A 15247-nucleotide genomic window follows, 5' to 3' on the forward strand; every position below is an offset into this window, starting at 1 on the left:
GATCTGCGCTGTCCTATGTTTTGTTTTGAGACGTGACACAGATCTCACCGCTTGGGCCTCCGACGAGGGCAGTGGGGGAAACAGGAGAATGGGTTCGCAAAAGAAGGTGAGTACATTTGCGAGGTTTGTGCTGGCTATCCAGTGGATAATGTTCAAGCAGTTGTAGGTTGCAGACTATAAGCAAAGCAATGCATAGTCATTTCTGGGCGACGGGAAGTGGACCGAACCAACCCAAGGGAAAGAGATACATTGCACTTGTTTTAGTTGTGTTACCTTATACCTACCCAGGCTTTCGTCCACACACAAGCATTAGAAATGGGATTTTGACGGCGGTCCGGCGCCGCCGAGTGGCCATTGTTTGGCTGTCTTTTGCCCATGCAGGGAGACCGGTGAGATTAGAGGATTCGATGGGCTTTTTGGGCAGTATGATTTTCAGCTTTGCATGGGGGAATTACTCTCTCGAAAACCCATCCCCTTGTCACTGTATACGAATGGAGTGGACAAAAACCTGACCAGTCTCACCGAGAGCCAGGGGGGGTGCAAGTAATCCCTTCTTGGACTGTGGTACCGGTACGCTGTGATACGAAGGTACGCCAAGTCTGCCTAGGTCCCCGGGCCGTTCAATTTTACGTACCCTGTCAGGCCCTGTACGTATTTTTAGGGGGTGAATAAACAGGAGGGTTGTTAGGTTTGTAGCAAGGTTTCTTCTCACTTAAATCCTAGCAATATACAGAGCGTACAGAGTACTACGTGGTATTTCATATTCACAGCGAAAAAAAAGTTCCGTTCGTTTCCAGGTTTCTGTTTGGTTGCAGTCCCAGGGGCGCTGCACGAGAGTGTGGCAGGACCACGCCTCATCAACGTCACAATGTCGAGTCCATCCCGGATACCGGGATCACCGTATCACATAAATCCATTACCGATTTTTTATTTTGTCTTGGCTGTTCGGCAAATGATTTTGTGGACAAAAAGCCGCCGACTCCAAAACTCATATATGGACCCTGGTTTTGCTTTTGATGTTTTTGAACTCTGGTCTTATTCGCTCGTCATATTCTATAATCTGCATCGATAACGCCTTTTGGGCATCTTTGACTTTGACGTTGGGCTGAGACGTTGCCTATCTTCTTTAAAAAGTACTATTTATTGAAGTCAGGATATTCTTTATTATTCAATATCTCCCGGGTTTTCCTATCAGTCATCAAAATTTATACGCGTGGGAGCAGTTACTCCCAAGGTACGGAGTATACCTCTCCGCCTCTTTCGCCTTGTGTACACATCCAAACCTGCCAAATATGGGTGATCATGAGCTCGGAACAAATCTTGTTAGTCTGGCTTGCTCGGTGGTTTTGTTTTTCTTAATTTACTCCGTACACGGCACAATGGACGCCTCCCGGCGCTTCTGCTCCGTAGCTTTTCTGCTTTCTTGTCCGTCGTTCAATTCATTTTTCTTCTTTGAAAAATGAGAGCTATCCGGCTCACCTCCTCGAGGAGTCGCAGCTGATGGGAGAAAATTTTGTGTGTTTTATTTCTTCTCCAACTGCATCCAACGTCGCACAACATGAGAACAACAAAAAAAAACCAGATTAGTGAACAGGCGCCTGCCGGCATGTCTGTTTTTTTTCTCTGTGCCAGAACCACCAGATACAGGTTCCCACGTCCTTCCAACCAGCGTGTTTTTGCGCCGCTGATGTCTATTAAAGTCGAGGGATGAGTTCCTGTCTCAAAACATAGGCGGTAAAGTGGACGAAAAAAAAAAAAAAAAAGCCAACCAATCCCTGCTTCGCTTAAATTGTCGAATAAAATAGACTCTTCGCAAGCGAGGTCTTGGACCTACCAACTCTTTTTTATACGGGTATAAGCAACCACAACCACGATCTTTTGTTCGTGATGGTTCGCAAAAAAAAAAAAAAAAAAAAAACCTGACAAACCGACGGACCGACAGACAGTACACAAAGTTGCACTACTTACAACAGACCAGTCTAGACTAGCGCAAACAGAGACCGGACAGAAACATCGGTGTGCTATACGCTTTTCCAGGGATTTTGATGGTTCGAGTGGTACATGGCATCGAAACCATAAAAGACTTTCAACCAACGGGGTTGGTTCCGGGGGAATGGATCGAAGACAGGTAACCAACACACACACACACACAAAAAAAAAAAAAAAAAAAAAAGGAAAGAAAGAAGACGAGCCAGTAGCGGGGTTAATTGCGTACCTGATACTTTTTTCTTCTCTCCTTTTTTTCTCTTCTTTTCTTTTTCGTTCCTAATTATCCTGCGAAGCCAACGCACCAAAATAGAAACACAGGCGAGATCAGCAACCGGTCTTTGTTTTCCACGCTTACCACTGCCACATGTCCTCCCTCTCGTGATATCTGCGGCTCGCGATTCCGGGCTTGTAGGTTATGGAAAGTGAAATAGTGATACCGGTTTTTGTCTTTGTTACTGTTGTTTAGTTGTTTCCCGCCTCCGATTTCGGTCGATCTTTTGGCTCCCGTGTCATGCGCAAGCCACAGAAACGCCCGTTTAGTTGCTACAGATGGCTTACATCTGCCTTTTCTAGGAAGTAAAAGAATACTCCGTATACTCCGTACTCCGTACTGAGTAAACGCCGCTCAAGACAATTCCTAGGCCATATGATGGGATGCAGTATTACGTCATTTGCAAGTTTTGCTTTTTCCAGGATTTGATCCATGTTTTCTCCTCAACGTGTTGAGGTTTCTAATAAACTCAACGTCAACAACAGGGCTTGTATCTACGTTAGCAAGATGGCAGGCCTCTTTTCGTACCGGTAAATCTACATTTGAAAGGATTTGGGCGGCCTTTCTTCCTATAGGGCAAACTAGCAACTTGACGGTGAAAATAGATCGCCCTGGTCTAAGGTCGCCCAAAAGCCGAGTGTGAGTGGGGTTCATCGTCACCCACTTACAGCCAAGGGCCGGGGGCGGGGCCACACCGAAGTTCCATCGTACCGGGTTCACATAATTCTAGCGGCTTGGCGCCGAGCTTGAAGAGGTTCATCGTCGACTGATGTTGCAGAGAAAAAAAAAAAGAAGAAAAAAAAAAAAACACCAGTCTGTTTGTTGAAATGAATATGTTCAATTGGTAATCATAGCATGCTCTCCCTTCGCCGAAACGGTTAGCTCTAAAAGATACCGGTCCTCACTTGAGAAAAGAACAACCCCCAAAAGCCCTAGAACAGATAATCCTGGTGAGACAGTTTGGGCTTTTGTCAATCAAAAATCGTATTGTTTCTCATGTGCCAAGTCTGGGAGGTGAGCTGACGAGAAATCATGAGCATCAGCTTGTGACAGACATCGATTTGTAGCGAGTATCAAATGAATGTTGGCCGGCCAAGGTTCTTTATAAATGGGTGTAAATCGTTGGGCTGTGTTTATAAGAGATTATACCGTAACGCCTGCCATCCCAATTATCCTCCTTGTAACCCCATGTCTGCGTATGATGATGGTGTATCCTGCTGCTGTCGTAATTGCCAGCCCAGGTGCGAAACAAAAGCTGTGTCTTTGAGGTATCATTTTCTTTCTAGTTCATAAACTGTTCGTGGTATCATCATCATCGACTTGTGAAATCGGGTTGGCCAAAAGGCCTCGGTTTTATCCTTTGGTTTGGTGTGCAAAAATAGGCCCAGGTGGCCGGGCGCCTCCCGAAATATACTCCAGTACAACTTCGGTGAAGTGGTGAGTGTTTTCCGATATGGGCTGACCAATTGTTTTGCACTCGTTAGTGGACTTGGGCCGGATACCAACATTCATCTGGCGGAAGCAGACTCTGAAATGAGGCAGGCATAGGTTGCATGCAATGCCAAAAGGAGCCCCAAGAATACACGTGAAAAAATCAAACCACATACCTGATGACCAAGACCAGGTCCTGGAATGGCCTGATCTTCGAGCCCAGTACCACGTAGGTAGGCCCTGACGGGCTCCCTTTGCCGATGCTGCTCGCGCTGCTCCCTTCCAAGCTCCTCCGTAGCAACCTCAGTGACGAAGTAAGGATCGGCTAGAGAAGCCCCCGAATGCTGCTGCATGACGAAGCAGCGCTCCGCAAAAACTCCGTGCTCGTTCTTGCTCTTCCACGCCGGACTGAGGCGTCGTACCATGACGGGCTTCCAGCCCCCAATGTTCAGCGTGACTTGACGCCAGACGTTCTGGCTGGTATGCGAATACATGGCAACTGCAGCTGCAGACTTATGCCTCAAGAGTGCTGTAAAGATGTGCATGGCGGCTTCGGCGTCTCTATCGACCCCGGATATGACTTCGTCCCAAGGGTGCACAACCGTTCTAAGCCGCAAAAGAAGCTGTCAGACACATGTAGAAATAGCAAGTCGTAGGATGCACTCGGTGCCAGCGATGCGAAGAAGATAGAAAGAAAATGCATGCTAGAATAATGTTCAAGGGCTCTACTTACTGAACATGCAATGTCAGCGTGTGGAGACTTGGGAAGCGAGCCAGCGTCTCAATGAAGGCCGGAGGATTCGTCATTAAAGTATCCATATCCAGCTCTAAAGTGTGCAGATTTTTGAGCTCCCTCGCCAGCATACTCAAATGATCTAGCCACATGGTCGGGCATCTTCGGCTCTCGTCACCAAAGCCAATGAAGTCCCGCAGAGATAAAATTTCCAGAGTTGCCGCGTGCACCAGCAGCGAGGCTGGGTCAAAGTGCCGCATGTCCACAGTCAACTCGAGCTTTTTCAGTGACCGAGTTCTCTGGCGAATGATCCAGGCCAGGTGCGCCGACAGCTCTTCTCGCGTGTCTGATATTCCAGAGTCACGGGTAACTAAAGTGTGTAGTCCGTAGAGGTTGAAAGCTTCAATGGCACGGAGAGCCTTGAACACAGGCATGTCCAAGAGCTCTAGGGATTGGATACGTGAAAAATCCCAATGCCGAAGCACCTCCTCGCGGGAGTGACACCAGTCGTAACACTCGAGTCTCAGCTTCTTAAGTGGCGGCAATCGTTCTCCAGCTGAGAATGTGAACCTGGTCCCTTGCCCCTTATCTTGGTAGTGAAAAGATTCTAGCGACCTGGAATTAAGCAGCACCTGCTTCAGCCCATTGATGCCAGTCATGAGCGGTGGACTTGGGATAGCCATCTTTAAGGATACCAATAGTTCGGTTGGAATCGCCTCCAGATACAGATTGTGGTGATTCTCTAGGTGCCGGGACGCAACATTTTCGAAAAAGACACGCGTTCCTCGACGTAGCCTGCCATGACTTCCGGGAGTGGTGAGGAATAGCTGAGCAATAGGGCAGGTGCAAGCTGAGCTGGAGCGTGTTCGCGCATATCGCCATCTGATTGATCAACCAACCCAAATTAGACACTTAACAAGCAATGAGCCGTGTTGTTGACAAAAAGTCCTGGTCTTTGCCAAATAGTATAGCTAGGACGGACATACGTGAATGTTAACAAGTTTTGAATGCTGGTCGTGATCCGGGCAACAGCACGATGATTATCATGGCAGCTCTCGATCTCGTCAATAGACGCAAATACATGATTGGTGTGCAGACTTATGTTTGCGTACGCGTCATAAATGCGCTCGGGATTTCGGAAGTAGAGAAGCCGTTTTGTCAGGACAAGGGTCTGATATTCGACGGGCGTGGCCACCTTGTCGAACCAGCGGCAGACCAGTCTCACAGATATTATATCCCTGATACTTGACTCTCGTACCTGTTGCAAAGATGAACGAATAGCAGCCCAACCTGTTAGCATCTATGGAGAGACCAGTGTAGCCTTGAGAGATGTATATCAAAAAGGGAGAGAGAAATGCAAGACCGAAATGTGGGAATACTCCGCAGGCCAGCGGCAGGCCGAGTAGTGGCAGTAATAGCTCCATATTCCACTCACATGCTCAAAAATCAAGACCAAAATCTCAGACGCAAGATTTGGAAGGCGTGTACACGTTCTCCGTTGCCTTGACCTGCGTGCGGCAGCTGCCATGACTTGTGAGTCGTGGGTCGTCTTTGCCCTTTTCGATGGCCGTGTTGCTGGAGGCGGCGAAGTCTGCCGGCTTAAGAGTTTGGATAGGAGCCGGTCGCTGTGGTCTGAATGGAGGGAAAACGGGGTCCGACGGCAGACATTGAGGCTGTCCGAAGGAATTGTGTGTGCCTTTTGGGCAGGATGGACAGTGGCCGCCATTCCATGGGCTGTAGGATGAGCGCAAGGGATGAAAAATATAATACCTTACGTAGCTCCAATCAAGATGCCGAGAGTGGGCTGCGGGTGAGATGTCACCTTGTTGATGCTTCCCCTCCTGAGCTATGTAACCTGAGGAATTCTCTGGGCGAAGCGAGAGGGATGGAGGAGTGGAGGACGCCTTTGAAGGTTGCGAGGATCGCGGCGGACAAGAGGTCAATCGCAGAAGCCAAGAAATAGTAATATGGACGAATAGAAAAAGGATATGAAGTGGATGGGAATCAGACATCCAAACAGCTACAGGCAAGTTCCTAGGAACAGGGTGGCTGCATGGCTTGTGAGCTTGCCCTATCTGGGTGCGAAGAGCGATACTAATGCACCCAGGTCGGCAAGGTAGTAGTAAACTGAGGGTAGGTACGGAGTAGTTGGTTACTAGGTAGGTACCAGCAATAGTAGTAGTGGTATCCACACCCTCAGAATACGCACGGGAGTCGACAAGGGGTGCGGCTGCGGAGTGGATGCAGGCGAGGATATCAGACCGTGCGTGTGTTGGCAGATTAGGCAGTGTCTGGCCAGCCAGCTTGCCAAGAAAGAAGGTCTTGTAACTTGGGACGAGGTTGTTATTGCTGAGGGGTGAAGCATGTGGAGTATTGGCAGGTCATTAATGGGGTACGCAGTAAGGTACCTACCTAGTTAATGTGGTAACGAATCGGGACTGCACGGTAATTATCATAACCAGAGTTTCCCATCCGGCGCAGGGTCGTCTTCCATGTAGCAAGGGAGTGGTCGCACGCCACAAATGGAAAAAAAAGGAAATACAAAGAAGAACAAGGGGTTGAATAGTGGAGGCGAACGCAAGCGTTCGGGAGCTAAGTTGACTTGAGTGCTTCATGGCGAGAACCAAAAGTATAATAAGCGCTGACGGGTCATTCCACCAGGATACATCCATGGACAAGACATGGACGGGGGATGCTCTAGCGCATCAACCATGGCAAATGGTTCCTCAGACGCGGCGCTGGAAGAGAACAAGGTGCCTTGCCTTGCCTTGCCTTGCTTGTGACAGTGGAGAAGTACGTGGGAAAAAAAGAGACGATATCAAGCTCAAGAATAAGGTTAGACTTGCTTGTGAACATTGGTGCTATGCTAGGTACAGGTAAAGGTAAGTAAGGTACCTGAAGGTACGTCGGAACTTGGCACCAGTACTCGGTACCCTACTAGATGTAGATGTTGTGACGGCATTGGACGGGGAGAATTAAGGATGGGACGAATGTAAAACCGTGACACTTAGAGCTGTGTACTGTGGGCCAGGATGATGGAAAGACAAGCGCAAGTCAAGTGCCAAATTTGGGTCTGGTCGCGCCTGCATTTCGCGTCTGTTCTGCGTTTTGGGTTGCCGGCCCCGAAAATGGAAGGAAGCAATATCTGTCTTGGTCTCAGAAATGAGAAAATGACCCGATTCGACCAACAGACCGCCAGCTACCTACACCCACGGACTGGTTCCAGTCTTCTACTGCTTTACCCGGAAAAAGGATGTACACAGTAGGGCTACAAGCAGCCAGGGCAGGGCAAAGCAAGGGATGTGAAGTGAAGTGGAGATTTTGATCGTTGATTGATGAAGGTTCCAAGCCTGCTGCTGATACTACATACCTGGGGACAATATTCTTTACTCTTCTTGACGGGTTATTTTTTCTTAGTTCGCTGCAATACGTTGTTTTCGGCAGCTTAGGTTGCATATTTGTCAGTTTTGCGGAAAGTATACCAAGTACCTTGGCTACCTCAAGAAATCTCGATGCAAACTTGGGTACCGGTGTTGTGTTAGGGGGCAGCCAGTCTCTGCCGTCCAGTCTCCAGCCGGAGGTACGGTACAGAAAGAAGAAAAAAAAATATCTCAAAGTTCGCAAGTTTCGCCCAAAAAGGCAAGTTGGGAGAGCCCGTTAGATCGCCGTATCCCAAGGTCGTGGAGACCCTGCCCGCAGCTGCAGCTTCGAAAGTGGGGTGGATGTGGGGTGGAAGGAATCCACTCGAGGTTCTTTCGTATATTTTTATTTCGACTGCTTCTCCTTTCCCTTTCCCTTCCCGCTTCATACAGAAGACGAGAGGAGAGCTTCACCTTTGTCTGAAATGAATCATTTACCCGGTAAATATCAAACATCCACCCGGGCTTGACAAGCCCCGATTTATGGTTGCACAGATCGGCAGTTGTTTCCCTAGAGAACTTGTTAGCAGCGTTGGGGAAAAAAATCAACGTCCTGTGGATTCACACTATTGATGAGACAAGGTTTCGAATATTTATTCAATGCTACTCTCCTGGTGAGCCGCAGCGTTGGAGCTGACGTTGTACTTTGCGCTATGGGGTTGGCTTGGATGGCGTCGATCCGGAAACGGGTCCGCTTTTCGAAGAAATCGTGACACCAATCTGCCGCAGCACCGCCAAAACCTAACAGCTTGCAGAGCTCTTTAGTATTAATCGCCAGGTCACCGCTATAGATCAGCTAATGCTATAAAGACTGTACCTTGCAGTCTTTATCGAGACTGCTGTTTGTACTCATCGGAGATTCACTATCTTTTTTGTTCGTTGTTCTACACAGGTTTTTGTCATCTTTTCTGGTCTCCTTTGGTAGAGTTCCTCTGAACTTGACCATGTGCGCGCGGGCCGCTAGGTAATGTGGGCCTACTAGAACTACCACGCTCTAGTTGAGCTACTATTAGATTCCCTGGGCTGTCCAATCGCATTCCTCGCAGCAGAGGGGCCCTCCCGACATCGTCGGGAGCTGCAAGCGTGCAGCAGGCACCTGTGTGGGTGAGGTAAATAGCGGCTTGGCGCCCCAATGTTCGTCTTGGAAATCCCATTTCTCCAACCTCTTTATCCGGCAGAACACCTAAATTACCAATCGCACCACCATGGTAATGCCGCGAATCACTTCCGAATATTCAACATTTAATTCTAGTTGCCACAGAAAGAAAGAAAAATGTATGTATTTATGTAAGTATATGCACATTATCTGTTGAGCGTCGTCATGGATATTCCAGGGCTCTATCCTCATATCGGCATAAATCTTGGCAGTCTGTTACTGTCTTCTCGGCGTCTTTAATCCAGAGTAAGCGTACCAAAACAACGCTTGACTCGATTATGACTTGATTGTACTTCGTAGTACAGGAAATCACCCGGACGAGATCCACACCGTTTTACAGCTCCCCTCTTAGCTGCCAGTCGCAACCACATCATCCCGCCACGTATGACTCCTGTTCGATACCGCCTTGGCATTCGAAGTTTACGGTACCATGGTTTATCATCGATGATTGAACTTGTCTTATGGGTGTCAGTGTGTCACTGTTTCTGCGGCGTCAATGTCCCCCACCTTTGGCTAGCGCGGGTTCGCGTGCGTTTGATGGGCTTTCTGGAACCAATCGCAAAGATAATACAAGGCAGAAAGTTAGTTTTTTTGAGAGGAATATTTGTTGGTAAATTGGGTACAGTATGGGAAAACAGAGCTGACCTAGAGCCAAGGTATGCGGCCAGGGATAAGAAACTCACTCACACTGGACCCAGCAATGGACGAAGGGAAGCAAGGCGACTGGTCCGATCTCTGTGTTATAGTATCCATTCATTCCAACTATTCCGAACTCCGTACCTAGGTGCTCCGTAGTTGTCTTCCTTGCCTTACCTGCATGTGCATGCAACCCTAGCATGCCCGCTTGCCGCCTAAAACCAGCATCCCAGAAATGCGAGTGGCTTAATACCTGCCAATAAGCAGATTCATTCGTACATTGTTATAATAAATCTTCCTTTTTGCCACGAGGTCCAAGCTCCAATTGCTCCCTTGCAACGTTGCTACCTACTCAGCTAGGCTTTCTAGGTTGTCAGTAAGATCGGTGATTTCCATGGGTGGCATCAAAACAACAAACAAAATGGACCCCTGCTTGTGCTTACTTTTTTTTCACAATCTGACTAGCAAGCTTGCGAGGCTTGGCAGCAATCGTACCGGTAGTATTGATAGAGGTAGACCAAGAAAGGCAATATTAGCCCTCAAAGCTCGCAAACAACACACCGTTTTTTTTTTTTTTTTTTTTTTTTTTTTACCAAGACGTTTGAGCATATTCAATAGTAGAACAGTCGGGCGGCGTATCCGTCTCCCCGGCCCCTGGCACTTCCATTTCTTCCTTTCCTATATCGGAATACGCAAGGATCTCTTCATGATTGTACCGGTGCAAGCGGTGCTATCAATGCCCCGCAAACTATACAAAAAGATTATCACCCTTGTTTTCTCAAAGTAATTTCATTTCCTTTTTGGTGTATCTGGATTCGGACAAGACGGAATACGGACTCGCCCGTATATACTGTTTTAGGCCTTCGCACCACCAAGTACCCCAATCACATCTACAAAGTACCTAGTTCTATATTGTACGGATTATTATTGGATTTTTCTCCAAATCTGTCATGTGCATCCGCTCCTCTACGGTATGCTTCTTCGTGGAAGAACGGACGAAAGTAGGCATGTCAATAATACAAGGGGCCAAAAAAAAAACAAAAAAAACCCTAGCAAAAAAGGAAAGAAACCTATGAGTCTTTATATTGGAGATAAGCTTTCTCATCTGAAAGTCAAGCTGGCAGGTTTATCTTTGATTTACGAATGGGTACTCATACTTCGCGTGTAATATCAAGCTGCTGCGAAAAGAAATAGAAGAAAATGCCAAGAAAACCCAGAACTTGGTCATATGTACATAATCCCATCGGTTCTAGACCCTGTTGCTGGAGAAGCGATAAGCTACGAGCATACGTGTAGATTAGCTAGTGAATTTGCAGTATACCATTTCGAGCGTTCCTTGCGAGATCAAACTCCCGCGGAGCTGAAATATTGAATACGAAGCTGTGAAAAAACTCCGGCACCAAAGACCCTTTTGTTTTCCCCCCTATTCTATCGGCCTAGGTTTCCGCTTTTTTTCCTTTGGAAATTAAGTTATTGTGGCGTTCAAAGGGATGGATGCTAAGGTTGGGGGAACTCACCCGGAAATGACCATTACTAGAACTAGTCCAGTTTCTATTATAGTACAAGAAGGAAACAATTTAGCAAATGAAGATGTTCATCCCCTGTGATATTGTGTTTGCTTCTATACTATAACTATACTTAGTACTACACACACATAAACCCATAACCTTGTATTGGATGTTTTGCATATTTGGATATTTTCTCAACATTTGGTCTGATTTGTACCCATACATTAAAGAGTATGGAATCCGACATAAAACAACAATGCGATGAATGTCTGATCATCCAGCGGAATCAATTGACATGCTTCTTTTGCCACAGAAAATAGTAAAAAATGACACGAAAAATGCCAACTTTGGATGAAAGTTGACACAATTTCATGCCTGTCACGCGAAGTGCCCTACTGAAGAGAGAGAGAGAGTCCAAACAGAAACAAAAGAAAACATAAGACCAAACAATTGCACCTGTCCATGTCGCACTTGGTCTATCAGTCAGACTCATCTCGCGAAGAACAAAGTAACTTGTTTCTTCTGGATATGGTTATGGACGCGAGCTGGATTGGTCCATGTTCCTATGTGAGCCGCGACAGACCTTCTGTAGATGGAGACAGACGGACAGTGTAGCGCCAATAAGCGCCGGAAATTTTCTTTTCCTTTTCCTTTTCCTTCTCTTCTTTTCCTTCCTTTTTATATCTTCACACAAACCACCCGATTTAGCGCTTTGTTGCGAGCCAATATAAATCAGACGACAAAAGCGCGCGAACCTATAGTCTTCTGCATAGAAGCAAAATCCCACGCATCATCAGGCCAGCCATTAAAATGCAAGGATTTATAAAAAGGTGTAGAGGATTCTTCTCTGTTTTGTCCGAAGCCAAGAGTACATGCAGAGAATAAAAAAAGAGAAACGAAGCATAAACTTGCCGGCTAATGAATATGATAAGAAAACCCAAAAAAACAAGACCAATTGAAGAAAAGAACAAACAAGGCGCAATAATAATGGAGAAATGTTCCTCATGCCAAGAATGAGTGTTATACCAACTCTGAGACCATCTCCTGAGACTGAGAAAACGTGCCTAACAACTCCGAGAGGTAGTATTTGTTTTTTTGTCACTTCCGCCCCTACCCCCTATTCTAATTCCATCAATATCGGTGGATCGGCCCGTCAGCCACCGCCTTGCCCGCCCCTCTTGACGTTGAAGTCGTCTGTCCGTACCGCTCGTCGCCCGAATCGTCGTACAGGTCCGAGATGGCCGAACCTTGCGTCATGCCCCTATTTCGCGTGCGAGATGCCGCCGTCCCCTCATCAGTTTGCTGAAATCTTTTCCTCGGGGCGGAGTCCGCCGCCGCCGCCGCCACCGCCGGGTCACTGCCACGTCCTTCGCCCGGCGCCAAGCCGGCCGCGAGCGTCGAGCCGACGACAAATCCTCCCCCGCTGTCCACGTGCAAGGGTTCGTACGCACTGTGGTTGTCCTTACCTGAAGCACCGCCGGCCCGTGACGACGAGCCACCGGCGCGGTTATTACTGCTGCTGCTGCCACCCTCCTCGACCGGGTCCCGGAACGGATCTTCCTCGGGCCGCGGCGTCGATCTCGACGACTCGGCCTGCTTGCCCAACGCCTTGGTGCTCGGCATCGGCTGGTGTAGCGACAGCCCGTTGGAGTCGGGGCTCCTGAATCGTTCGTCCGGCGTCTCGAGCGGGCTGACCATGCCGTTCGCCGGCATAGTCTGGGTCCGCGTGGGTGACTGTGCCTGCTGCTGCTGCTTCCTGGCGTTCAACACGGCTCTCTGGTGCAAGTTCAAGGCCGTCTGCAGCTGTTCGTTGGTGTCGATCAACGACTCCATAGTGTCGTTATCCGGGCTCGGGTTCTCCGCCGTCATGTAGCCCTGAATGGATCTGGAAGCGCTCAGACACCGGTTTGCAAACTCCTGGATCAGCTCGTGGTCCAGCACCTCGGCCGGCGGGGTGCATGCCACGACCTGTTGCAGGAGCTTGGCCGACGTCCGCGCCTCCTCGAGCCGGTTGGCCAGCTCGATTGGCTCCGGGAGTCGCCGGTTGGTGTGGTGGCGCGAAAAGTAGTTTTGTTGTTGGAAGCCGTTCGGCGGCATACCCCCTGGCGGGCCTCGAGGAGGACCCCCGGGTGGTATCTGCGGCATAGGCAGCATGTCAGTAATGCGCTCACGTATTGTGTCCAGCCCCGTGAGTGGTGACGAGGTCTAGCCTGGATGTGAAAAGTGTTGTCGCAATCTCACCCCGTAAGCCTTGTACGCCTTTTCCTTCTCCTTCTTCCACATCTCCAGGATGGGTTGCAGACCCTCGTCATAACTCTTGGTGGCCTCGAACGCGTCTAGCGTCTCCATGAGCATCTGCCGCACCGAGAAGTCACGGCCGTAACGCAGCAGCTCCTTGGACGTGTCTATGAACTTCTTGTCCAGGCTTCGTGTGAACGTCATCCCCGGGTTGTCGGCCAGGATGCGCATGAGCATAATGGCGTTGTACTGGAACGAGGGTCGAGATGTGTAGTCCTTGTGCAGGTACTTGCGGATTATGCGCGCGCACTCGGCGGCGGCGACAGGGGAGGACTCGGCCGCATCGACGATGGCGGGGAGGAAGGTTACTTCGTCGCCCTGCAATGGGTTAGTTGGTCAGCAATCGTCCGATATGGGCGGCAAGCCTATGATGTATTTGAATTCTGAGAAATTTCACGTACCGCATTATCGCCGCCTCCAGACTCGCAGAATTTCCTCTGTTTCGCCGGCCGTTAGTTGTTTGCCTTGCCGTCGCGGCGCTCCACGCATTATAAAAGGTCATGCTTCCGCATCGGTTCTTGTTGGATACGTACCGCGTTGTAGATTGCGATCGCCTCTGGTGTGTCATTGTCGGGGCCGTCTGGGAGGTTGCTACCGCTGGCGGCGGGCGCTGAACTGGTGGATCCTAAGCGGAGGAGAGAAGCAATCAAATAGTCAGCCACAGGTAAACATAGATCTCTCGACCTTGGCAGAAGAGATGCGCTGTTGTGAAAATGCAATACCGTTTGTGGGCTTCCTCTTCATGCCGCCCAGCATCTTGTTGCCCAGACCCTTGAACCCCTTCATTTCTTTCATTGCTTTCATCGTATTCTTGCTGGTGAGGTGTGTTCGAAAGAGTGCGCCTGCGTATCAGGTTGGGTTGAAGCAACCAAAGTCGTATAAGTCTATTCTGCCTTTTCTCTGCCGCAAAAAACTAAATTGTCGCGTTGGGGATCGTTGGATATTCTTGTCAAACCCAAGTGACTCGCTGCGGTTATCTGACGCGGCGGGACAACAGGGCTGACGACGATCGCGGCGCCACAGACGGACAGGCGGGAGGGGCTCGAAGTTGATTGGGGACGGTTCTCGGTCAGGGGATCGATTTGCGGGTTCAGCAAAGATGGATGGATGGACAGCTCAATTGTTAAGTCATGGCATGCTCTGGGCTTTCCAAGAAGGTAAATTATGTGGTCGAGAGCAAAACAAAAAGTTTCGTAGACCTTCCTCCTGCAAGTGTTAAATTGCTCCGCTGCACTTTTTCCCAAGGCGACGAGAAAATTGAAGGTTGCCTGCCTGTCTGCCTGCTCGCCTCCCCCCGGTGTGTCTGACGCGCTGCTTGGTTGAATTGCGACGTTTACTGTTGAAGCCACTCCCCGGTTTTGCAGAGAACAACTCGTTAATGGCTAAGGGACCAAGACAGGGACAGGGACAAGGGCCAGAATTGGATACTACCCTGCCCCCTTTGATTTCTCTAAGGGTACGGAGTAATTGGTCGATCAATTGTTCCCCCGTCTTTCTTGAGTGGTTGCCTAGTCTTCATTAATTGGCTATTGAAATGATTGAAGTGGATAGAGTCGTGGTCACGTACTGTACTGTATAAATTTTCATTTCGATCGTGCTAGTATACTTTACCTACTTTACATATTTGTCTCCTAAAAAAAAAGAGCTGGTGACTGTAGAGATCAAAACCTTTTTCATTTTATTTTTGTCATTTGGGGCTATCCAAGCAACCAAGTCAAGCTGCCACATTGATGACACGGGGTCAGGCTGCAAGCAGTCGCGCAGCAGTTCTTGGTTTGATGGGATGATCCAAAAACGGGCTATTCT

General features: G+C 48.7%; 4 protein-coding genes across 4 annotated transcripts; 1 reads left to right on the plus strand and 3 right to left on the minus strand.

Annotated features, from left to right (window-relative positions):
- Window positions 1–2340: 2340 nt before the first annotated feature.
- MGG_17911 (uncharacterized protein) lies at window positions 2341–3089 on the minus strand (the record flags this gene model as incomplete). Its single annotated transcript, XM_003720716.1, has 3 exons — window positions 2929–3089; window positions 2548–2626; window positions 2341–2436 (listed from the first exon to the last, which is right to left on the minus strand). The coding sequence occupies exons 1-3, from the start codon at window positions 3018–3020 to the stop codon at window positions 2341–2343; spliced, it is 267 nt and encodes an 88-aa protein (XP_003720764.1). The 5' UTR covers window positions 3021–3089.
- A 524-nt stretch (window positions 3090–3613) lies between these two features.
- Window positions 3614–6150, minus strand: MGG_02942 (uncharacterized protein; the record flags this gene model as incomplete). Its single annotated transcript, XM_003720717.1, has 6 exons — window positions 3614–3718; window positions 3868–4297; window positions 4425–5306; window positions 5411–5619; window positions 5683–5724; window positions 5860–6150. 6 exons carry the CDS (start codon window positions 6148–6150, stop codon window positions 3614–3616), a joined length of 1959 nt encoding a protein of 652 aa, XP_003720765.1.
- A 985-nt stretch (window positions 6151–7135) lies between these two features.
- Window positions 7136–7690, plus strand: MGG_17912 (uncharacterized protein; the record flags this gene model as incomplete). The annotated part of the gene is made up of 2 exons (XM_003720718.1): window positions 7136–7177; window positions 7436–7690. The coding sequence occupies 2 exons, from the start codon at window positions 7136–7138 to the stop codon at window positions 7688–7690; spliced, it is 297 nt and encodes a 98-aa protein (XP_003720766.1).
- A 4307-nt stretch (window positions 7691–11997) lies between these two features.
- Window positions 11998–15128, minus strand: MGG_02941 (uncharacterized protein). The gene is made up of 6 exons (XM_003720719.1): window positions 15009–15128; window positions 14164–14954; window positions 13975–14066; window positions 13843–13878; window positions 13385–13759; window positions 11998–13279 (listed from the first exon to the last, which is right to left on the minus strand). The coding sequence occupies exons 2-6, from the start codon at window positions 14243–14245 to the stop codon at window positions 12275–12277; spliced, it is 1590 nt and encodes a 529-aa protein (XP_003720767.1). The 5' UTR covers window positions 14246–14954; window positions 15009–15128; the 3' UTR covers window positions 11998–12274.
- Between the last annotated feature and the right edge of the window lie 119 nt (window positions 15129–15247).

This window comes from Pyricularia oryzae, chromosome 7 (genome assembly GCF_000002495.2).
Source record: "Pyricularia oryzae 70-15 chromosome 7, whole genome shotgun sequence".
NCBI classification, from domain to species: Eukaryota; Fungi; Ascomycota; class Sordariomycetes; order Magnaporthales; family Pyriculariaceae; genus Pyricularia; species Pyricularia oryzae.